This window comes from Strix aluco, chromosome 5 (genome assembly GCF_031877795.1).
Source record: "Strix aluco isolate bStrAlu1 chromosome 5, bStrAlu1.hap1, whole genome shotgun sequence".
Taxonomy (NCBI): domain Eukaryota; kingdom Metazoa; phylum Chordata; class Aves; order Strigiformes; family Strigidae; genus Strix; species Strix aluco.
Window position 1 is genome coordinate 42610880 of NC_133935.1, and position 22221 is coordinate 42633100.

The 22221-nt window shown below is 37.3% G+C and overlaps 1 protein-coding gene across 3 annotated transcripts in view; it reads right to left on the reverse strand.

Annotated features, from left to right (window-relative positions):
* The window catches only part of TMTC2 (transmembrane O-mannosyltransferase targeting cadherins 2), a 275962-nt gene that overhangs the window by 41801 nt on the left and 211940 nt on the right, over positions 1–22221 (reverse strand). For all 3 annotated transcript variants that reach the window (XM_074827115.1, XM_074827118.1, XM_074827116.1), the window contains one exon: positions 5292–5373. In XM_074827115.1, coding sequence (XP_074683216.1) covers positions 5292–5373 — 82 coding nt within the window. The remainder of the gene's footprint in view (positions 1–5291; positions 5374–22221) is intronic.

A 22221-nucleotide genomic window follows, 5' to 3' on the forward strand; every position in this document is an offset into this window, starting at 1 on the left:
TTGAAGAAATGAGTAAGACTTTGTTACTAGGTCATGGTATTTCTTATCAATGCACTTTGACATTTTATTTTTCATTATTACACTGTTTTCTTCATAAGATCTTTTCCTTAAATATATGGGAGAAAATAAAGCTTTCCTAGGCTGCTCTTTAGGCAATGAAGAACGAAGACACAAAGCTCCAGCACTGTGAACAATGTGCCTACATGGAAATATTATAAATACATCACATCTAAGAAGAAAACTGAATGCACATCTGTAAACATATGTAAATTCTCACACTCACTAAAAGATCTAACTGTATGACTTAAAGACAAAAGAAATGGTTCTTGAAAACCCACTGCTATGATATTTCAGTGAAATTTATTTAGAAGCTTAAACCACAGCAGTTCCAATCCATTTTTAGGCGGGGATTTAGCAGTGGTAAAGCAGTCCTCTTTGGAGGCAAGACAGATACAAAGTGCTCACAGACTCAGGTGAACATTTAGGCATCAAAAAGGGCTGAAACTCCTGTGCTGAAACAATGATTGGAAAGACTTAGGATGAAAGTGAAAAAAGTAAAAACAGCAGTTAACAAGTTGTGTAAAAAACCCAACAGATAATATGAGAAAATCTATAAAAATAACTCCTAAATTATCACAAATTCAAAAGTGAAAGATAATGTCAAAAAAAAAAGAATATTTAGGAACATGTTAATCTGTTCTTCCTTCAAGTAGAGAATAGTTAACAAGCTTCAGTTTTACCTAATGTGACTGCATGTTGCTCATTTTGTTTTATATCTGTAACTGGGAATGAACTGTAAAAGGCAGATGATCAATGTGAATTGCCTAATTAAGTGAACGCATAATTAATCTAATGAGAATAAGCCATTTTTATAATGAAAAAGGAATCATTAAACAATTTAGACTTATTAGAAACAATGTATTATTCAAAGGGAACTATTTTAAAAGGAGGTCTCAGTGGTGATTAATAAAACAGAGTTAATTTGAACATCCTGTTGGGTTCTAGACTTCCCCATTCCAATTAAGCCATTACAAATGTAAGGGAGGAGGGACCTCTGTACACATATTTATCTTGAAACCTCACTCCTCCTTTCTCTCTCTCTCTCTCTTTTTTCCCCCTCCATTTTCATTAAGTTGGAGAGAGGCCACTATACGCACTTTAAGAGGCATGGTAGCAAAGCCTATTTTTAGCACACAAGTAAAATGAAACCTGTTTTAGTGGTGGAGGTTTGGGGTTTTTTGCTTTTAAACAGCAAATTATAAAGGAAATAAGAGTTTGGAGGTAAAATGTTTGTATGACTTAAATTTCACTGTAGATTTATGGGCTTTTTTGTTTGTTCCTTGTTTAAGTGAAAGCTAGTACAGAAAGCCTTCAACAACTTCAAACTCCTCAACTACACTGCATCCTACTAGCCATCTCAATGAAAAGATACTGAAGAATTTACTTTTGTTTCTTTTCAAACAGACAAGCACTTAAGTATTACACTATGTGAAAGGATGGAAAGGAGGGAGGGCAGAAGGGAGGGAGGGAGGGTGAAAATGTGGACAGGTGAGCAGCTGCCTGCATTTCAGCCTGAGAGAGAACTGCCATCCTTTCTGGTCACTAGAATAAAAGCCACTTCCCCTTATGTCCAATGAAGTGGCATCATGTTAGCAGTGTGCAGGGATTTATATCTCATCAGCTTTTTCACTAGTTCTCTCTTCAGACATCTTCAAGCATAAGGAGCTTGAGAAACACTGCTTTAAACCTAAATTCACTGAAATCCAAAGCCAGCAAATTACCCATACAAAACTAATCATAACACTAGCTTAGAAATGTGCTGTGGTGGTATTATCCAAGGAGCAACCATGAAACTGTTCACCTCTCTCCAAATTTTCATGTGATCAAATAAGGTCACTCCTGCACCAAATAGTATCTAAGAATAGCTTTGGCTTAAGGCTTGAATTAAAGCACATTATAATACAAATGTAAGCCTCTTAAAAGATACAGTATATTGACAGTTCTTCCTGATAGCTCAAAAAAAAAAAATCCAAAAGGTTAGAAGTCAAAAAGAACATCTGCACATCCTGAGAGCACAAATTATAAGTGTGTGCATCCATGTGTACTTGGAAGAAAATCTTCAGTCCATTTATTCCTGATACTCCATCAACACACTGTTGTGTCCCAACTGATCACGCCTTTCATTTGGCTGTTCCATGAGGTATGTGTTTTTTTAGGGCTGATGCCAACTATTTTGTTCTCTGTTCCAACATGGTCATGCTGAGAAAAAGAGTAATCTCTTAAGATTTACATGCAAAATATGGATGTATTTCCCCATAGTTTAATACTTGGCATATAGGATATGTACCTGTAACAAGGTGCTAAAACAAATTAATGAGCTGTATACATAAAGCTTGAAGTGTTCACTAGAGATTCCTGTGTAATATTTGGAATGTCCCTGGTAACATACACTACAGAATCCTGATCAATACAAGAAATAGGTGGAAGGGGAAAGGGAAAAGAGGAGAGGAGAGGAGAGGAGAGGAGAGGAGAGGAGAGGAGAGGAGAGGAGAGGAGAGGAGAGGAGAGGAGAGGAGAGGAGAGGAGAGGAGAGGAGAGGAGAGGAGAGGAGAGGAGAGGAGAGGAGAGGAGAGGAGAGGGGAGGGGAGGGGAGGGGAGGGGAGGGGAGGGGAGGGGAGGGGAGGGGAGGGGAGGGGAGGGGAGGGGAGGGGAGGGGAGGGGAGGGGAGGGGAGGGGAGGGGAGGGGAGGGGAGGGGAGGGGAGGGGAGGGGGAGGGGGAAGGGAAGGGAAGGGAAGGGAAGGGAAGGGAAGGGAAGGGAAGGGAAGGGAAGGGAAGGGAAGGGAAGGGAAGGGAAGGGAAGGGAAGGGAAGGGAAGGGAAGGGAAGGGAAGGGAAGGGAAGGGAAGGGAAGGGAAGGGAAGGGAAGGGAAGGGAAGGGAAGGGAAGGGAAGGGAAGGGAAGGGAAGGGAAGGGAAGGGAAGGGAAGGGAAGGGAAGGGAAGGGAAGGGAAGGGAAGGGAAGGGAAGGGAAGGGAAGGGAAGGGAAGGGAAGGGAAGAGAGAAAGAAAAGAAAAGAAAAGAAAAGAAAAGAAAAGAAAAGAAAAGAAAAGAAAAGAAAAGAAAAGAAAAGAAAAGAAAAGAAAAGAAAAGAAAAGAAAAGAAAAGAAAAGAAAAGAAAAGAAAAGAAAAGAAAAGAAAAGAAAAGAAAAGAAAAGAAAAGAAAAGAAAAGAAAAGAAAAGAAAAGAAAAGAAAAGAAAAGAAAAGAAAAGAAAAGAAAAAGATAATGTATTTCAAATTTTACGAAGTCCTGTGCCCGAAAAGACAAGGTTTTGAGATCACCTGTCCTACATAGACACATAAGCCAAACAGAAGTAAACCATATCTTTCTCACAGCTACTTTGATATAAACATGGAGTGACATCACTGAATTTGGTGACTGGATCAGAAGTTATACAATCAAAAGAAAAGTTTTCACCTGCATATGGTAGAGTTCTCTATGTATAATACTCCATGTCAGAGACTTAGTGACTGGTATAGAGAACCTTCTTGTGTCTACAGCCCTTCAGCATCACATTTTACTATGCTGGTATTCCAAACAATGACTGAATTTTGCCCTTCACTCCTAATCTGCTGAGCAGAAACTCACTTATGTTGCAATAATGCCCTCTGCACAAGGACACAGAAACCACTTCTTGAACCTGTGACACAATAAAGCAAAAATTTGCTAAAGTTTTTAGGGAATAATCTTGATGAAGAAACAACACACCATTTTAATATTGTAGTCTGGTAATGAAGTCAATACATCAGAGATGAATGATGATTTGAATAACCTTGCTTTTAGTTTATAGCACACTTGAAAATGACAGAGGGAATATTGCAGGAAAAGACAGGCAAGTTCATGAAGTAATGAGAGAAAAAGAAAAAAGTCTAGACCTGTAATACAATATACACAATCATAACTTCAATTGCCAGGATGTATTATTTAGATCTACCTTTGAATTTGTATGCAAATAAGATTTCCTAATAACTAAAGATAGATTTCTTAATAACAGAGGCTGGAAAGGGCTTGAGTAGGATTTCAAGAAACAATCTGCTGCAACTTTTCTTCATTATCTTAAGATATCAACTATACTTATATCCAACTGAAATAATGGAGCTTATGTGCACAAATAGCCTTATCAGATTTACCTGTACAGGCATAAATAGAAGACAAGGCCACTAGCTGCAATGATCCATAATGCAACACTGAGCTACATTCATTTAAATACCATGACATGTTCTAAGTAACAACGTATGCACTGATTCTGGGAATCTAACATACAGAATTTTACACTGCATAGGACCAAACAGAAATACAATGTGTGAGCAATTCAAACAAAAGATATCACACAAAGTAAAAACATGGTTATTATTTGAGATTAATTTTCCCTTTTGGCCACTCATTTTTATTTATTTTACATTTACCAGTTAGAATCAGAAGAGGAAATGAAAACAATATATGAAGATATATATAGCATGTTTGTGGTTCCCTACCTTCTTCCTTAACTAAGATGAAATTTATTACTACTTTCAGTATTTTCCAGTTGGGACTACATAGCTTGCATTTTTAGATTTGTCTATTACCAGCTTTAAAATACAATAAGAATTAGTCCATAAAGTTAAATATTTTTGGTTTCTTGGGACTAATCACATCTGGAAATATTTTTTGCACATCTAGCAAAACCAATCCAAACTTATAAAGATACCTTCAAATCAACTGTGTGCTTTATGCGCATGCATGGCTTAGTATGACAAAGATATAGCCAACCTGTCAAAGCTTTTGTAATACTTATCCATTTCAAGCCATGAAGATGCTGGAAGGAGGTAGATGTAAGGCCCATAAGTCTTCAAAAAAAGCAGACATTTCGATATATAGAACTCACGCACACTGAAGTATAACTTCAACTTGCTCACCCACCAGCAGCCAGCAAAGTTAGGCCAAAACTGTTAATAATAATATTCCAGGCCATGAAACTTTGACATATGGCAACAGTCACCTTTTTTCTTTCCTAGAGAGGCAGCAATACTGAAATTCCTCAGAGGAGGAAAACCATGCAAAATATGAAAATCTTCACCTCTCACTCTGCAGTGATTGACAAATTGAAATGGAGATGAAGTTATAAATGGTAGATTAGTTTACTTCCCTTTGAAGAAGATATTTTGCCAGTAGCATTTTTCAAATCCTTAATCACTCAGAGAGATTAACAGCAAGCCTGGAATACGTGTGGAAACCCTATCTATCTGAAACATACCATAATGCATGTAGCAGTTTCCTTTGGTAGGATCCAGCTGAATAGCCTTCACGAAGTACTTTTCTGCCTCACTCTTGCGTCCCTTAAAAAAAAAAAGGGGGGGGCGAAAAATTATTTTAACATGTTTTAACCATGGAGCAATCACATACAGTTACAATTTCCAAATTCCAGGCACTAGAGAAAAACAACTATTATTATCACTAGACTTAATGTAAGTAAAGATGAATGTTTAAGTGTTACAGTAAGTTTTGTGGTCAGCTACTTTATGCTGCAGATCTCCAGACTGAGGAAGAAATGTGTCCAACATCACCAGTGTCCAAGAAGTAAGGAAGAGGTAGAAATGCATTGCAGAAAGTATTGTAAAGGGCTTTGGGTGATCAAGCTCCACGCTACTTTTCTGGACAGGCATCAGGATGAGCCTTACACAGACCCAAGCTAAAATCAGAAGTGAAGGTAGGAGGGAGCTTTAGTCAAAAAAGAGGGGTGAAAAGAAAAAAGCATGTTTTGGTTCTATGAAATCACAGAATCATAGAGTATCTCAAGTTGGAAGGGATGCATAAGGACCATTGAGTCCAACTCCCTGCTCCTTGCAGGATTACCTAAAACTAAACCATATGACTAAGAGCGTTGTCCAGATGCTTATTGAACTCTGACAGGCTGGGTGCCGTGATCACTTTCCTGGGGAGTCTGTTCCAGCAACCAACCACCCTCTCAGTGATGAAACTTTTCCTATGTCCAACCTGAACTTCCCTTGACAGAGCTTCATTCCATTTCCTCATGTCCTAAATAACATATATACACAGCCAACAGTAAAGTCATTACAAATGAAGGTATAGAAATAGAAAATATTTCAATTTTAATTTGGAAAGTAAAAAAATAGAAAATATTTCTGATTTTAATGTGTGAAGTAAGGTTTAATCAGAAATCAATTCTGTCAACCACAAAATAACTGAAATAGAAAAGGTAATTTTTAAAGACAATGGTCAATGGTATGACAAAATGGTCAGAAAAAAAAGAACAGAAACGATGGTAAAAAGAACAAACATGTTCTAATCCACAGATTTTCTTATCACTGAAATCGCCAAGCCACTAAAGTTGCATTATGGTATACAAGTGACAGAGCAGATCCATTAGTAGTCACTACTCTTTTCATGATGAGAAAAGCAATATGGGATTAGCCTCGTCTGATACTCAAGCACAAATCACCATCAGCTATTCAGACAGATACCTGTAACCTGTTTATCCCTATCCCCATTAAATTAGTTGCTGTAGTTTGTGTTATAAAATAGAAGGCCTCAGGAATAAAGAACAGTTAAGCTTAACCACTGTGGAAGAAAGGCACTGTGGTCTGCACCTCTCACAGTTGCCTTAAGTGTTATTTCACAGATATAAGCACATAGGCTTTCTCAAGTTTCGTGGTCTGAAAACAGACATTGTATACATCCTGCACCATCCCACAAGTTAACATAGGAATAATAATAAGGTCTGTTCATGATTACAGCTGATCCAGATTTCAGTATTTCCCTCAAGGGCTTTAGAAACAATAAAATAGAGAAAGAAGTTGTGCAGCACATCAAGAACTATATCAAGACCAGGTTCCATCAAAACTAACATAGAGGCTGTATTTCCAGTAGAGCATCCTGGCAGTGATACAAGTGGGCTTATCATTTACCATATTCCAGTTTCATAAAATGAATGTTCACTGGAGCCTTATTATTTAGTAAACTTTCTTTGGTAAACCCATATACCTTAAAACCATATTCACATGGCACAAGGCTTATGTCAACCAAATGGTGCAACTACATGATAGAGTACATTATTTTATACTGCAGTGCCTCTCATCCCTGTTGTTGGGGTTTTTTTTTAATAAAAAACCCAAACAAAAAACCCCAAACAAAAAACCGTATGACTGCATCAAAAGAAGCATCACCAGCAGGTCAAGGGAAGTGATTCTTCCCCTCTACTCCACTCTTGGAGAAGGACTTGGGAGTATTAGTAGTGGATGAAAAACTGACTATGAGCCAGCAATGTGCACTTGCAGCCCAGAAAGCCAACTGTATCCTGGGCTACATCAAGAAAAGTGTGGCCAGCAGGTCAAGGGAAGTAATTCTCTCCCTCTGCTTTTGTAAGACCCCACCTGGAGTCCTGTGTTCAGCTCTGGGGCCCCCAACATAAGCAGGACATAGACCTGATCAAGCTGGTCCAGAGGAGGTGCCACGAAGATGATTGGGGGGCTGAAGCATCTCCTTTATGAGGACAGGCTGAGAGAGTTGTGGTTGTTCAGCCTGGAGGGGAGAAGGCTCTAAGGAGACCTTATAGTGGCCTTTAAGTACTTAAAGAGGGCCTACAAGAAAGATGGGGAGGGACTCTTTTTTGGGGAGTGTAGGGATAGGATAAGAGGTAACAGTTTTAAACTGAAAGAAGGTAGATTTAGATTTGCTATAAGAAAGACATTCCTTACTGTGAGAGTGGTGAGACACTGGAACAGGTTGCCCAGAGAAGCTGTGGATGCCCCCTCCCTGAACATTCAAGGTCAGGTTGAACAGGGTTTTGAGCAACCTGGTCTAGTGGAAGGTGTCCCTGCCCATGGTGGGGGGGTGGAAATAAATGATCTTTAGGGTTCCTTCCAATCCAAACCATTCCGTGACTCCATGTAGCCCAGACTGATTTTTCCTCATCTACTAGGGCAGTAAAGACACATCTATAGATTAAATGCAACTTCTTTTTTTTTTTAAATAGCATACAACCATAGTTGAGAACAAAAAGAGAAGAAGAAGAAAATAATCTCCAATTGACAACACAATGTAAATTTGGGTCAGTATAAAATAATTTTTCACATTAAAATAATTGGGGGGTAGAGTGAAAATTAAACACTGAATTTTGCACATTTAACTCCAAGGTTGGCATTCTTAATCTGACAAAAGTTACCGTGACATATATAAATCCAGCCTTGAGGCCTCAAAATGACAGGCACCAAGCATATGTATCACTAATACTGACAGAATTAACATCTACAGATTTTGCATCATTGCTTTTTTTAACAGACTAACATCATCAGTTTTAGCTGGTTGCACTCTGTCTCTGTGTCTATTTCTAGACCATAAAAGGACAGTTCATTGAATACAATCACAAAATACGTAGCTTCTGCCTACAGAACTATGACTATAAGGCCACAAACATTTACCAGACGTGATAAATTTTCATTCACTGGGAACACCAAAATTACAAAGCTGCTCTACTCTTTTTGGCACTTTCTAAATGACATACTGCACTCAAGTTCAGACCAGTCAAGAGACCTGGAGTACATAACGATGACGCGTGTCAGCATACATAGCATCAAACAAATGAATGACTGTGCTACTAACAGGCTCAAATACTCAATAACAGATGAAGGGGAGAAAAATCTTACACTATATCACCCAAGACATAAAATGATCTGACTACAAAAGATCAGCACAGTTCCATTTGCTAATGTTGGCCAACATTTTCATATACCCACATTTGTCAAAAATTAGAAAAAAGAATAAAAGCATTTTCTTGCAGAACTGCATTCTGAGGAACCTTGCATTGCCCCATCTAAAATGTCCTCTTTGGTGCCATCACCTGCTGCCAAAATGTCAATACCTCAGCATAGATCTAATACACATTATTTTTGTGTCAAATGATATAAATTCCAATCACTTGACAGAATTAGACTGTTTCACAATTAAAATTTAGCATTTATCAACTTTTTTCAACTATCCATTGTACACCTTAACTACCATAACAGAATGTATGTTACTATATAGTAGTATATACTATATAGTAGTATATACTATACTACTTAACTACCATAACAGTATGTACCATAACCATGTAGTTAGATTAAGACAGCAATCCCTGTCATTGTCCCTTCCTATTTTATGTTTTCCATGTTAAATAAAACATATGGCATAAGGGAATAAAATTCTAACTTTCAAATAAACTCCAAATAATTGTTTAAACAGCTGAAAAATACCAGTTTGGGGCAGGAAGGCATTCTGTGTGCAAGCTCACTGTTATGCGTATTGACCCATACAATTGAAGGCATTGAGAGGCACTGGAAACCTCCCAGTTTCTAGCAGCAGGGTGTGCAGTTGCATATGCACAACCACATGCTTTGGCAATTGTACAAAGAAAAAAATATAAGTTTACAACTGCATGATAGCAGACGTATTTGAAGGATAAAAACATTATCCATAAGATTTTAATGGAAGGACTTGACAGCTCTGAGGATCAATAATGGGAAACAAAATACCTTTCACCTGTTGGTCACCAGTTCACATCCAGTCCAGCTTGGTAGCTAATGAAAAGGTGCTATCTGACAGCTACTGGTTTGCTCAGGAGAAATGAGTGGGTGGTCCTAGCCCAAGCCCTAATGGAGATCTTCTGCACGGACGCACTGGCATATTTATGGCTTTTTGGTGCAGAGATCAGCGAGACAGAATCATAAAACAATGAATGGCAATCTCATTGCTGGGGAAAAAAAAAACAACATAATGAAGACACTTTGGTAATTGATTTGGAAGACTGTGGCTGATACCTTACTGGACCTGGGCGTTACTCTAGAGCCTATAATGAGGACAAACTTTGACTACTTTTCCATTAATAAAGAAAACTTAATTTTTCCCCCTCCCCCAAGCTTAAATAAAGATTAATCGCCCATAATGACCACTTTCAGCAACACCAGCAAATTCAAAAAGAAAAAACTGAAGGTAACTGACACATGGCTCCTATAACTTAGCACACCAACTGTCCTGGCTTTCAGAAATATTCTACTCTCCACAAATCATGCAGACTTCAAAGCAGAACAGCTGGTTGCTTGCAGTTTTGGAAGCCAAACAGTTAATTGTTTAAATATGAATTCAGGAACTTGATTTTTAAGACCAGATCTTTGTAGAAGTTGACCGCAAGGGGTTTTTTGTTTGGTTGGTTGCTTCTTCCCTAGAGACCAGGACAATGGATCCAACCTGGCTAATGTGGTCAGACAGATTGCTTAACTGGGATTTCCTACAAAAGACTGTCATGATCACCACGACAAATGGAAGAGAGCTAGCTAAGGGCAGTTGATAACTTAGTAGAAGACCCTGCATTTATCCTTAAAATATTAAAAAACTGAGGACAAAACTACTGTTTTTATATCCACCCCAATTTTTTTCTTCACTCTGCTGGCAAACTGTGCCAAACTCATGTTGAGGCAGGTGTTGTGCTTCAGGCTGCTGGAGGCCCAAGGACCCTGAGATGGTAGTAAAATTGGAAAACATTAATACAGCTGAGCAGCTCTGAACAACCCTCTTGTGGAACTATGATTGACATAGTGGCAACCAGTAAGGTGATTCAACAGATTAGGTGGTCTCTGCAATTTAAATCAACTTTATATTTTGTAAATATTCATCATTCTTAAAGTGTGCAAGGGTTTAACCACTAGAGCAGAGACTTCACTCTTCAATATAGTTTCACCAGCTCTAACTGGTAATAATGTGATTGCATAACAAACTCAATTTGTGTCACAAATGCAGTTGACTCATTCCCCTCACCTGCTCAATTTTTTTTGGCAAGCATTCACATTTTTAATAAAACGAACTCAATTATGAAAAGATTTCTTAATGGAAGATTGATTAAACTGCGGACACTGAAAACAGAAAAGAATTATTATTTTACAGATTTCCTTCTCTAGGACATTTTAAAGTCACAGAGTGACTACGCAAGGATAGCAAAAAGGTCTGAACTGAACCTATGACTTCATTTCATGTTTAAGTTACTGCAGACCTGCATATCTGTTTCATAACCAGTTCCTTTTGCCTTACAAAAGTTATGACAGGACAGGCAAAACACAATTTAAATGGTGTGACACTGAGTAAATTAGTGATAAAGTCTTTCAAAGTTTTTACTTAGCTGGACTAGGGAAACATGAACTAGAGAGCTGCATCTTACAATGAGGTCACTGACACAAGCCCCCCATCCCTCTTCTAAATATTAATACTTAAGAAACAACTTTAATATTTAGTGTTTAGTAGCTAAATGGATTCTTCTTTTCCTCTCATTTTGCTGTTATTTCTACAACTCTTCCATCTTCACTCTGAATTACAATGTGAGTATCTTGCACCACAATTTGTACATGAAATTCTAGTCCCACTGAAATACATGTGACTTGCATTATTCACATCAAAGGTCCAAAATTTATCACAGTCTCTATACTTCCTGTGCAGCAAAGAGATAAATCTTGCCTCTTCACCTCATCTTTGTTATAATAAAATAAAAACAGCTCAACATGGCAGAGAAGCAATCACTTCTAACATCTGGCCCAGAAAAACACACACACGAGGCAAGATTTGTAATGAAAAGTGATTTGTAATGAGAAGTACTATATATATCATTAGAAAACAAATAGTTGTGGGGGAAGGAGTTTACACTTATGCAAAGTCCTTCTTTACCCAACTAATATCACTGGGCTTGTAAAAGATGCTATCTTTTCAAAGTTTTCCTCTCATATCTTTAGATGATCACAGTGAGAAACAATAGTTAGTAGTGCTGATCCTCTCAAGTATTGGCTCTATAATAAATTCAAGAACATGAAAATATTATTTCTCTTTGGTATTAATCTCAGTGTATGGGAGCAAGAGTTGGATTATTCTGGAGGAAATTAGGGTATAAACCTGTATCTACTAATTCACAATAATTCACCATATACTAATCTTTACCTTATAGGAAATGTGCGACAACTTTCTCATTATTGTCCAGTGTGACACAATCATATACCCTTGGCCCTGAGGTCATGACTGATGCTCTCCTTCCCAGTCATTTCATTGGACCAGGATCCTCACATGTACATGAGTCTATGCATACTGCTTGTGTAAAAAAGTCCAGTAAATTACTTTTAGAAATAAGCCTTGGTAGGATCAACAAAATGCAACATCTTGTTTTAGTTTAATCCTCTATTTGCACCTTAAGTGGTTTGCTTCCATCTAAACATATCATGTTAGTCCTCCTTCAACCTTCAGTGCATTTTTGTTGACTAAGCCTGACTGTGATTCTACTGAAGTCAGTGTAATTTTTCTACGAGCCAAGGTTATTTTAGAGAGTAATAACATAAACTGGGTTCTTGAGTCTACATCTACGGGGATAATTAATGGCATTAATAACAGAGAGCTGATATTTAAGTACTGCCCATTGACTTTGGTGGGAATCCACTGGAGCTTAAGCATTTTTGAATGTGACACCACTGCTTATACATAGATTTAGGAATTTTAAGCACAACTCATAACTTTTCTGGTTTGGGGCATGATTCAGAGCCTATTCAGGTGATATTTTCTTCAAGAAAAGCAGTATGTATCCGATTAATCGATAATATATTAGAGCTTTTACGGGTCTCATATCACAAAAAGCATTCTTGCTTTATTAAAGCATTCAAAATGATATAGGGAAGAAATACAGGATTTTTTGTCCCTTGAAGTTTTGTTGTTTTGTTTGTTTTTTTTAAAAGATATACCTATTTTTTAGTCTTTCTTTTGGGGCAACTTGAAGTCTAGAAGGAGTTTACCTTATGTTACAGCACTGTTAACACCAAGAAAGATCATGTACAGTGTTAAGTAAACTTTAAAAAAACAGATTTCATTCCACACCTTGTGATTTATTTACTGTCTAGACCGATACTGAAATGTTCATCTCAGTCATTAAGCTTTAGATTATTTTATATCAAGAATATGCAATGAAATCTTAAGTAAATTTCCATGTTAGGCACTTTATTTTCCATTCAGTCTTAAGCCACAGTTTATATTTTCTGATTAAGTAGTGTATTAATAACTACTCATATTTCACTGGACAGTCAGTAGAATATGAATTCACTATCTCGATGTACTGTTTTCACTGAGTCCTATGAATTTCTTCTAAGACAGACTTGGCCTATATCACGCATTTTTCTATGATTACTGACAAAATTACTACACACAGAGCAATTACAGGCAACTGGCTACATTCAACCATGTAGCAAAACAAAGATATATCTTTCTTTCATGAAAGCAGTTCATCCTGTGTCAGTGATGTTTTCTATAACAAGCTTTAAATTTATGTTGAGTAAAGCAAGAAGTTTAGGGGTCCCCTTTTCCTGTCTACAGGAAGTTAAAAACAAGATACAGAAGATGAGATCCCTAAAGGAGGTTACTGAGGGGTTATGTGCCTAAATACCTGTTCCAGAGTCACTTACCAAGTAGTTACATGGATATGTTATATTTAAATGAAAATACTCTATTTTACAATTAATTCTGGTACATTTGGCATGCAGCCAAACATATGTCCTAAGGGGACCAAAAAGTACATCTATGGATGCAATACTTATGGCATGCAGCCAACCTCAGAAGAAATACAAGCTCAGTAGATGTCAGCTATTGAAATTTCTGCAGTTCAGAAATCCTGACATTCAGCCTGGAGGTGTTAATGCTCCAGACATACCAGATAACCAAACCTTAAAAAAACGGGCTCATGGTTCTGAAGTTAATAAACATGACTTTCCACATTGAAGAGGGAAACCCACTCCTCCCATTCCCTACAACCAAATTGCTTGTAAACTGGAAACAAAATTGAAAACAACTTCTGATGTTTTGCAAATTTCAGAACTAAATCCAAACTTTGTGCTTGGATCAGTTTTAACCCTCAGGGGATTTCAAGTGGCAAGAAAAATCAGAGTGTCTCTGTCAAACTCCAAAGACAAACTGAATACACAACAGAAAAATAGCAGTGGCTATTGCTTGGCTCAACTTGATTTCTTTGGGAGGGCCTTCTCAAGGATTCAATGTCATTTATAGATTGTTATGATGGCATTTTAACTGAAATATCCAATTTTCATTAAAAAATTCTTCCTAGAAGCAGTACTAACAGCCAAGGGATTTAGCCTCCCAAAATGAAATATCTAACAGCTTTGCTGACCTAATAAAATTGACCCATTTAGAAAATGTCTTTTCATAAATCAAATATTTCTGTATGTGTAGGCATTTATTTATAATTCCCAAAAGAAGTATTACTAAAAATATTTTCTCTTTATTTTAAAGGAATTGATTATTAAAAGAAAGGATAAACTGTTCTAGAAAATCATACATAAATTTAACCTATAGCATATTACTTGCTATGTCTTAAAACCAGTCATGATTCTTTTGACATCACGACTGTTCTACTGCATCCCTGCTTTCCTCCAACTTGTGTATAACTAGAGAGACACAAAAAGAGTAGCAATCAACCAGTGACATAAAAAATGACAATATGACAGAGTTGTCCAACAGAAATGCAAATTTTTTTTCTGTGCTGGAACATCAGCAGCAAGTAATTACAGAAATGGTAAATGTTGAATTGGTCTATTCATTATTGCACTATGTTCCCCTTTTCCCCTGCTGTCCCATTTCTTTCTGTTCTTCCTACCTTCCATTTATTTCTGTTATCATTTATTTATATTTATTTTGAGATGACTTTCAAGGACTACACCAATTACTGAATACATACAGTAGGGTATTTGATAGTGGCACTCAGGAATTTCACAACTAACCAAAAATGGCAGGATATCTCTTTGGTCTTCTGTTTGTCAGGAACATAACCAACAAACAACTGCAGGCAAAAATATGGCCACCCACTGAGGAGGGTTTAAGTTTTCAGTATTCTGAAACTTAAAAAAAAAAGTATTTAAGTGTTGACACTTCAATGTCACAATCCTGTTTCTTTTATTTTAATCCAAACCACTGCCAGTCTCTATCATGCCTGTCTGCTTTGTCCCCATCCCCCTTCGGAGAAAACATTTTAAAATAAAATATTTTAGATTTTAGGGAATCTTCTAGGGTCATTATTACTGAATTTAATATGGTTTGGAGCTGTAACACAGAAATTTTACAAGGCAAAGTAAATTTTTCTTAGGGCACTTTGGGTGATTTTTCCAAGCCAGTAAAAACTAGGAGATTAACAGCACTGTGTGGAACCATGTAAAATGCAAGAAAACACTGTGCAATTTTTTCCACAGAAATATAGCAAATCCTGTAATTCCTAGATGCAACATGCTAAATGTTACAATATGGGACTGTCCCTAAGTACTTTAGCAATTACAGGCACTACTGCAAGCTATGAGGGTTTGTGGGCTCAAGTTCACTCAAAACAGATAAAACAAAACTTCAAAACAGATTTATTTATAATTGAAATAAAGCTTCTCAGACTACCATGCTACTATAACAACTATCCACTGCCTGATGGCAGAGAGGCCAGCCATTAGGAGGGAGGGATACTTAGTCTTCTCTTTAAGAAGACTAATGTGAGAGGAGAAAAAAATTTTAAAAGCTTTACTTATAAATGATTTTTTTTTTTTAGCATGATAGACAACCCTTTCTCTTCTAGAAGGTCTGCTCATAAAATGGAAAATGAATTACAGCACATGCTCAAGGCCTCACCTGGCACTGTCATTTTTGACAGACTCATTTTTATCTTAGAAATGGGGGCCTTGCAATTTTAAAGCCTTTTACAAAAATTATGCTTTTCTTTGTGATATTGACATAAATTACCTAAGCAAGGGACGAGGCTTAGATGCTGTGGTACCAAACGCCTGAGCTACTAGGAGATTGGCTAGGTCAAGTAACACATCACATTGACAAATAAATTTCCCAAGTAATTTATGCAGCTTAACAAGTTAAAGATATGAAAAGCACATAATGCAATCCTAAACAGCTACATGTTGTTTCTGAAAAATAAATAACAAGAAAAAGAAAAACACAAACTTAAGCCCCAGACAACTGTCTATTTTCTAATTATTCTACTAGCTGAGATACTAATCATGCTTTTCAACCACTAAATTATGCTGTTCTAATTTATTTTCAGGAAAATTGTAGCTTAGTGAGCTGTAATTTGCAATATGAAAATATAACATTATCCAATATAAGGTTTATGAAATACTTGTGACTTATGATATTAGGTAAAAAGACTGTAAATTCATTAGCTATTCCTTTGGAGCTCTTAAGTTGGTCTGTTTTTTTCTGCATATACCACAGCATGCTCAAGTCCACCCAGCATTTCTTGTATCCCAACTGAGCTAACAAGCCTCAACACAAATATATGCATTAAAATAAAAACAGAGAGAATTGTTTTAATACTAATAAGTAATTATTTACTCCAAAGGTTTTATTGCATGCAAATTAGAACTATACCACATATGTATTTCAAGAATCAATAACAAATTAACAGCTATTTTTAGTTTGGTTTTTGGTTGGTTGGTTTGTTTTGTGTCAATGTAAATTACAGTTATTACAAGCTGAACAGCATATTCTGAGTTCTACAAATGTATCTTTTAAGTTATTCAGGAAGTAAACTTTACTGAGAATAATTTTGTGCAGAAATGCCGTGTTTAGCATTTAGAATTATTATTGAAGGATAAGAGATTGTCACCAGCAGGTTTTTAGGGGTAAGGAGGGGAAGCTCCTTTATTTGGATTTTTTTATGACTTTTTACTTAATTGGGTTACTTTGGTTTTGCATCTTTCCCTATTCCCAGATACACACACACAAAGATTTGTGTAGGCTTTCAAGAAAATATTAGTTCTTCAGGTTTGTCTAATCACCTGTCAGAGACTGGGCTTGTAACACTCTATACCTTTCAATTTTCACATACTTCTGAACTCAGAAGAAATAAAATCTTTTGTCAGGAATTCTCCTGTTCTTAAATAAATACATTTTTAACTGTTCATTAAAACACTTCTAGAAGTAAACAAACAAACTACTTATTAACAGCCTCAATGGTTGTCAGTGATGTTCATCTCAGAAGAGAATGTTGCACAGAAAAAACAAAACATTGTGTTGCCTTCTGAAGAATTTTTCTGGAATATATGGAAACTTATGAATTAAATAATTTACAAACTGTATGTGCTTTTCTTGAGCATACTTTATTCAGTGTTTTTATATTTTTTGTTTGTATATTTTATGGCGCATATTTTATTCAGTGTTGGTGCGGCCTCACCTTGAGTACTGTGTGCAGTGCTGGGCCCCACAATTTAAGAAGGATGTGAAGGTCCTTGAATGAGTCCAGAGGAGGGCAACAAAGATTGTGAAAGGGCTGGAAGGCATGTGCTATGAGGAGCAGGTAAGGACTCTGGGCTTGTCTAGTTTGGAGAAAATGAGGTTGCGGGGCAACCTCATTGCTCTCTACAGCTTCCTGGGGATGATAAGAGGAGAGGGAGGTGCTGATCTCTTCTCCCTGATATCCAGTGATAAGACATGTGGGAATGGTTCAAAGCTGTGCCAGGGGAGGTTTAGACTGGACATTTGGCAACATTTCTTTTCTGAGAGGGTGATCAAACACTGGAACAGGCTTTCTAGAAAAGTGCTTGATGCCCCAAGCCTGTCAGTGTTTAAGAGGGATTTGGACAATGCCCTTAAGAACGTTTTAACTTTTGGTGAGCCCTGAACTGGTCAGGAAGTTGGACTAGATGATCATTGTGGATCCATTCCAACTGAAATATTCTGTTCTATTCTACTATTATACAAAGCCAAAAGAATTAGCACAAGTAAAACTAAATAGCATAGATTATGCCTTTGCTTACTATCATTCATTTCATCACTCACGAAATGCAAGTTTAAAATTTAAATTGCCCTTTGAAACAATAGTGACATTAGCTACATGCAAATGGGAAACTGGTAAAAATCAATCTGAGATGATCATATGAATTAGTATCTGTCACTTACAGCATGATTATAATAATTTTAAGTTTATCACAGTAAATGAATTGTGGTTTACCTTCTTTACAGTTTTACATGCCACTCATGACCTTGAAAAAGGTAACCCATTCTGGTAGAAGCTAATCCTCCTCTAAAATCTCTTTTCAGTAAGAGAAGATAATAGGTGTTAATATTAAATATATGTCTGTAGCCCAACTTTGGGCATGTCTGTTGCCCAACACTGCATTTTAGTAAACTGGAACTAGCTTCAGCATGAAAATAAAGAAAGGTATGCAGAAACGTAGGATGATTCATGTTGGAAGAGACCTTGAGATATCATCCTGTCCAATCTCCTGCTCAAAGGAGAGTTAACATTTTATTTAGATCAGATTGCTCGTGCAGGTTTGAAGTGCTAAGGCTTGGACAACAGGCCCAAGCCAGAGTTGACCTATGAGATCCTGTATATTTTATAACTGATAACCATTGTGCTAGTAGGTATTGTGCTAGGTTATAACAAACCACCTATGCTGATGTAAAAAGTGCTAAAGCATTGAAATACTGAAGCCTGAACAACAGGCCCCGAGCCTAAGCTGCTAACTCAGTATGTAGTCATTAGCGAAATATGTATACTCATTAATGAAAGATGTAGCTTAGATATCATGTACTCATTGCTGATGATGAATGTAATGAAAACATGTCTATCCTGAATATATTTTTATCCTTCTTTGTGTAGGGGCAAGTTAACAAGGCCGTGGAGCCAGGTGTCCGGCCTTGGGAACATATGTGTCGCCTTGCTCTGAAAAGAAAGTGCTCAAAATTAGATAAGCAGAGAAGCTCCCTTGGCCTTCCTCCTTGAGCCCTGGCCAGGCTCTGGGGGAATCTAATTGGAGAGTGAAGCCAGATGTTTACCACACCGTAGTCAGGTGGACTTGTTTACTCAATACTGTATAAACCTGGACCCTCTTACAGTGACTTTGGATGATGCCTCACCTACAGGTGGACGCACCGCGTAGGACTTCCTACTTGCTGGGAAAGGTTTTCCAAACCCTCGCCACAACCGGGGCTCCCCAGTATCCCCCTGCGGATCTGGCTGATGGTAACGTATGCAAGTGGTGATGTATCTTTCTTAATCACTATTCTCTCTCTCATGTAGTAATGATTTGATGTATTAACCTGTATTTTCCTATTTGTTTGCTTTAAGTGCATTATTCTGTCTTTTCTTACTGCATGTTTTCTGTATTACTCTGCTACATTATTTAGTTATTACCAGTAAAATACGCCTACTCTTTTCACTCTGGTGTCCGAGTTTAATTGCTATCCTTAATCAGCAAAACAAGGTTATTGTTCAAGTTGGAAATAATAAAAAAACAAACAAACCAACAAACTCAATCATATTTTTCATTGCTAAGCTAATAAACTCATCTAGTATATGATGCCTTTATTTCAAGTGTGCTGTAGAACTCAGTATTAAAAAGGAAAGAGAGGCACAGGTCATTGTGGATTTAGAAAACATGCAGAGTCCCTAGTTTGTGTTTGACAGAACCAAGGCCAGAAAACATAAACAAAATAAACAGTTTACAGTCAAGAACTCTGATTTTTGTCTATGTCCCTGTTTACAAAACTCTGAAAAGCTTTTCCTGAAAGTTGGGAAAGGATAGCCTGCTGTAACGAGCAAGCAATTTTGCAAACCTCTAGTCTAAAAACTGGGCATAGGTCGCCGCCACTCTTCCTTATGGGAAGGCAAAGAAAACAGAAGGTAGAAGGCGGCAGTCCAGGTATCCAGACTGGCAGTAAAGGATTAAATGCAGTGAAAGAAGTTAAATGGAGATGGTGGTGAACGGAGTTAAATCCAGTCGGTGGTCAGTCACAAGTGCTGTTCCCCAGGGCTCGGTACTGGGGCAAGTTCTGTTTAACATCTTCATCAATGATCTGGATGGTAGTGATGGGACTAGACGAAACAGGCTCAAGTTGCGCCAGGGAAGGTTTAGATTGGAGTTTAGGAAAAATTTCTTCACTGAAGGGGTTATCAAGCACTGGAACAGGCTGCCCAGGGAAGTGGTTGATTCACCATCCCTGGAGGTATTTAAAGACTGTAGATGTGGCACTTAGGGACATGGTTTAGTGGTGGACTTGGCAGTGTTAGGTTAATGGTTGGACTCAATGATATTAAAGGTTTTTTCCAACCTAAATGATTCTATGATTCTATGTCATGTTGCTTTTAGTGAGCATTAACACTGGCAACATACTTCAGGAGGCAGAAAAACTGGGGTTAAAATTAAGCCACTTCATTGGAATTTAAGTCAGGAAGTAAAACATAGCTGAATTTGTGAACTTTACAGGTTTGACTTTAACTGCTAGGGGTTTTATACAAGAATTGCCTTTTGCTGGAACTTATGAACTTCTCTGAAACCTTCCTCTACTATCCTCCCTCACTCCCCAGTTTCACCAACAGAGAAAAATTTTCTATCTATATTTGCACCCACTTCCACCCTTCACTTCATCAACCATCTCACATCTCTCCCCTGGAAAAGAGACACAAAGAAGTGTTATCAATAGTTTTGTCTTAACACTTATATTCAGAAGCAGGACTGCAAAAAGTCTGAAGGTTTGGTTCCAACAGATGAAGGGAAAGAAGCCTCTAAAATGTCTCTCCTCTAACATCCAAAAACTAACTGAAGTAGGCTTTTCTCTCTCCTGAATATACAGGCTGGAAGAAAATTTTCATGAGCCTAGGTAGCAAAGTTTAACAGAAGAATAAATCATAGTGGTACCTCAAGTTAGGTATAGGCTGAAACAACTATGCCAAAGGGAGCAGCTCTAATACTACTGAATCCCAAGAAATTCTATACAGACTTCCAGAAAGTGTGTCAATTACAGCAACAATATATTTGCGATGGGAACTAATACTAGTACAGTTCAGTATACTAGAAACTAGACAAAATCCATTTAATATGACTCACTGAGCAGGTGGCAGGCTGCAAAACTGATTAAGGATATGTGACCAACATGGAGTCAAAAAACCCATAATCTACTGCCAAATCTCTTCATCATCCATTTTCCTGTTAAATGTCTTTTCAGACTTTGTAGCTGAAATAATTAAATGAAATAAATGCCAACATTTCAATAGATCAAAGATAAATGATTTTTTTTTTCATGAATGAAATAGCCACCTGAAAAATTTTCTGCCATCTCTAATTACTTTGTCATCAACATGTTGCCTTGTTACGTGTTTTTGAATTCCTACATCACTACAAGCCAACAGGACATCAGCACCATCTTTTCAGCTTATGCTGCTGTTAACAGAATAGACATGAACCCTATCCATACATATTGCCATGAATTAGAGAAGAAGCAACAGTAATTAAAAACTGTCAAGAGATGATAGCAAACAAATGTGATGAGAATCCTCAAGGCACAATCCACCCCAAACATACCTTGTGTTTATATCCCTGGAGAAAAGTAAACAGTTCGATTCTACTATATGGATTCACATACATTTTTCATCACTTCCTTCCCAAAACTGGGGTATGCCACTAATGTTTAATCCCATACCTGAACTTTCATAATGAGGGGACAAAACTAAAATTTTCGTTTTAGTGGCTCACAATGTTTGTAGAGAGTTATGGGACTTGGGGATTTTGCTATTTTGAAGAAAACTGTGAGACCTTGTTTCCCAGAACAACTGCAAGACCTTCACTAGAAGACCTCACATTTCATATACTCAGCAGTTCAGAAAATGTAAAAATTAACCAGAGTTTGGATCTTAATCAAGAAAACTCTTTCGTTCCCCACAGCTATTCTAATAAATTAGAACTTTTGTGTCAAAGATCTGCTAAGAAGAAACTAATAATTCTGACTTTCTCCTATTATTCTTAGGTGCAAGATACGAAAATATCTGCTAGAAATGCAAGGTAAAGTATGAAATTTTGCTGCATAATCTACTTGCAGTTCTGTCCCAGAGGAAGGTAATCCGTGAGTGCATGTATTTGTCAATATCCAAGAAATTTTAACTGTAACTGGGAATTGTATCAAAAAACTGCCTTTCCAGGGCCTGGAACTGACAGACAGTGGGATATAACACTGCCATCTTGACTTCCAAGCTAAAAATTCCCATCCAGGCAGTTTTTAATCAAACTCTGTATTTGATATTACATGATAACACTGAACAAATTTTAATTCTTTCTATGTTGTCACGTGTTACTCATATAGAAAACTTCTGTTCTCATGTCTTCCCCTCTTCC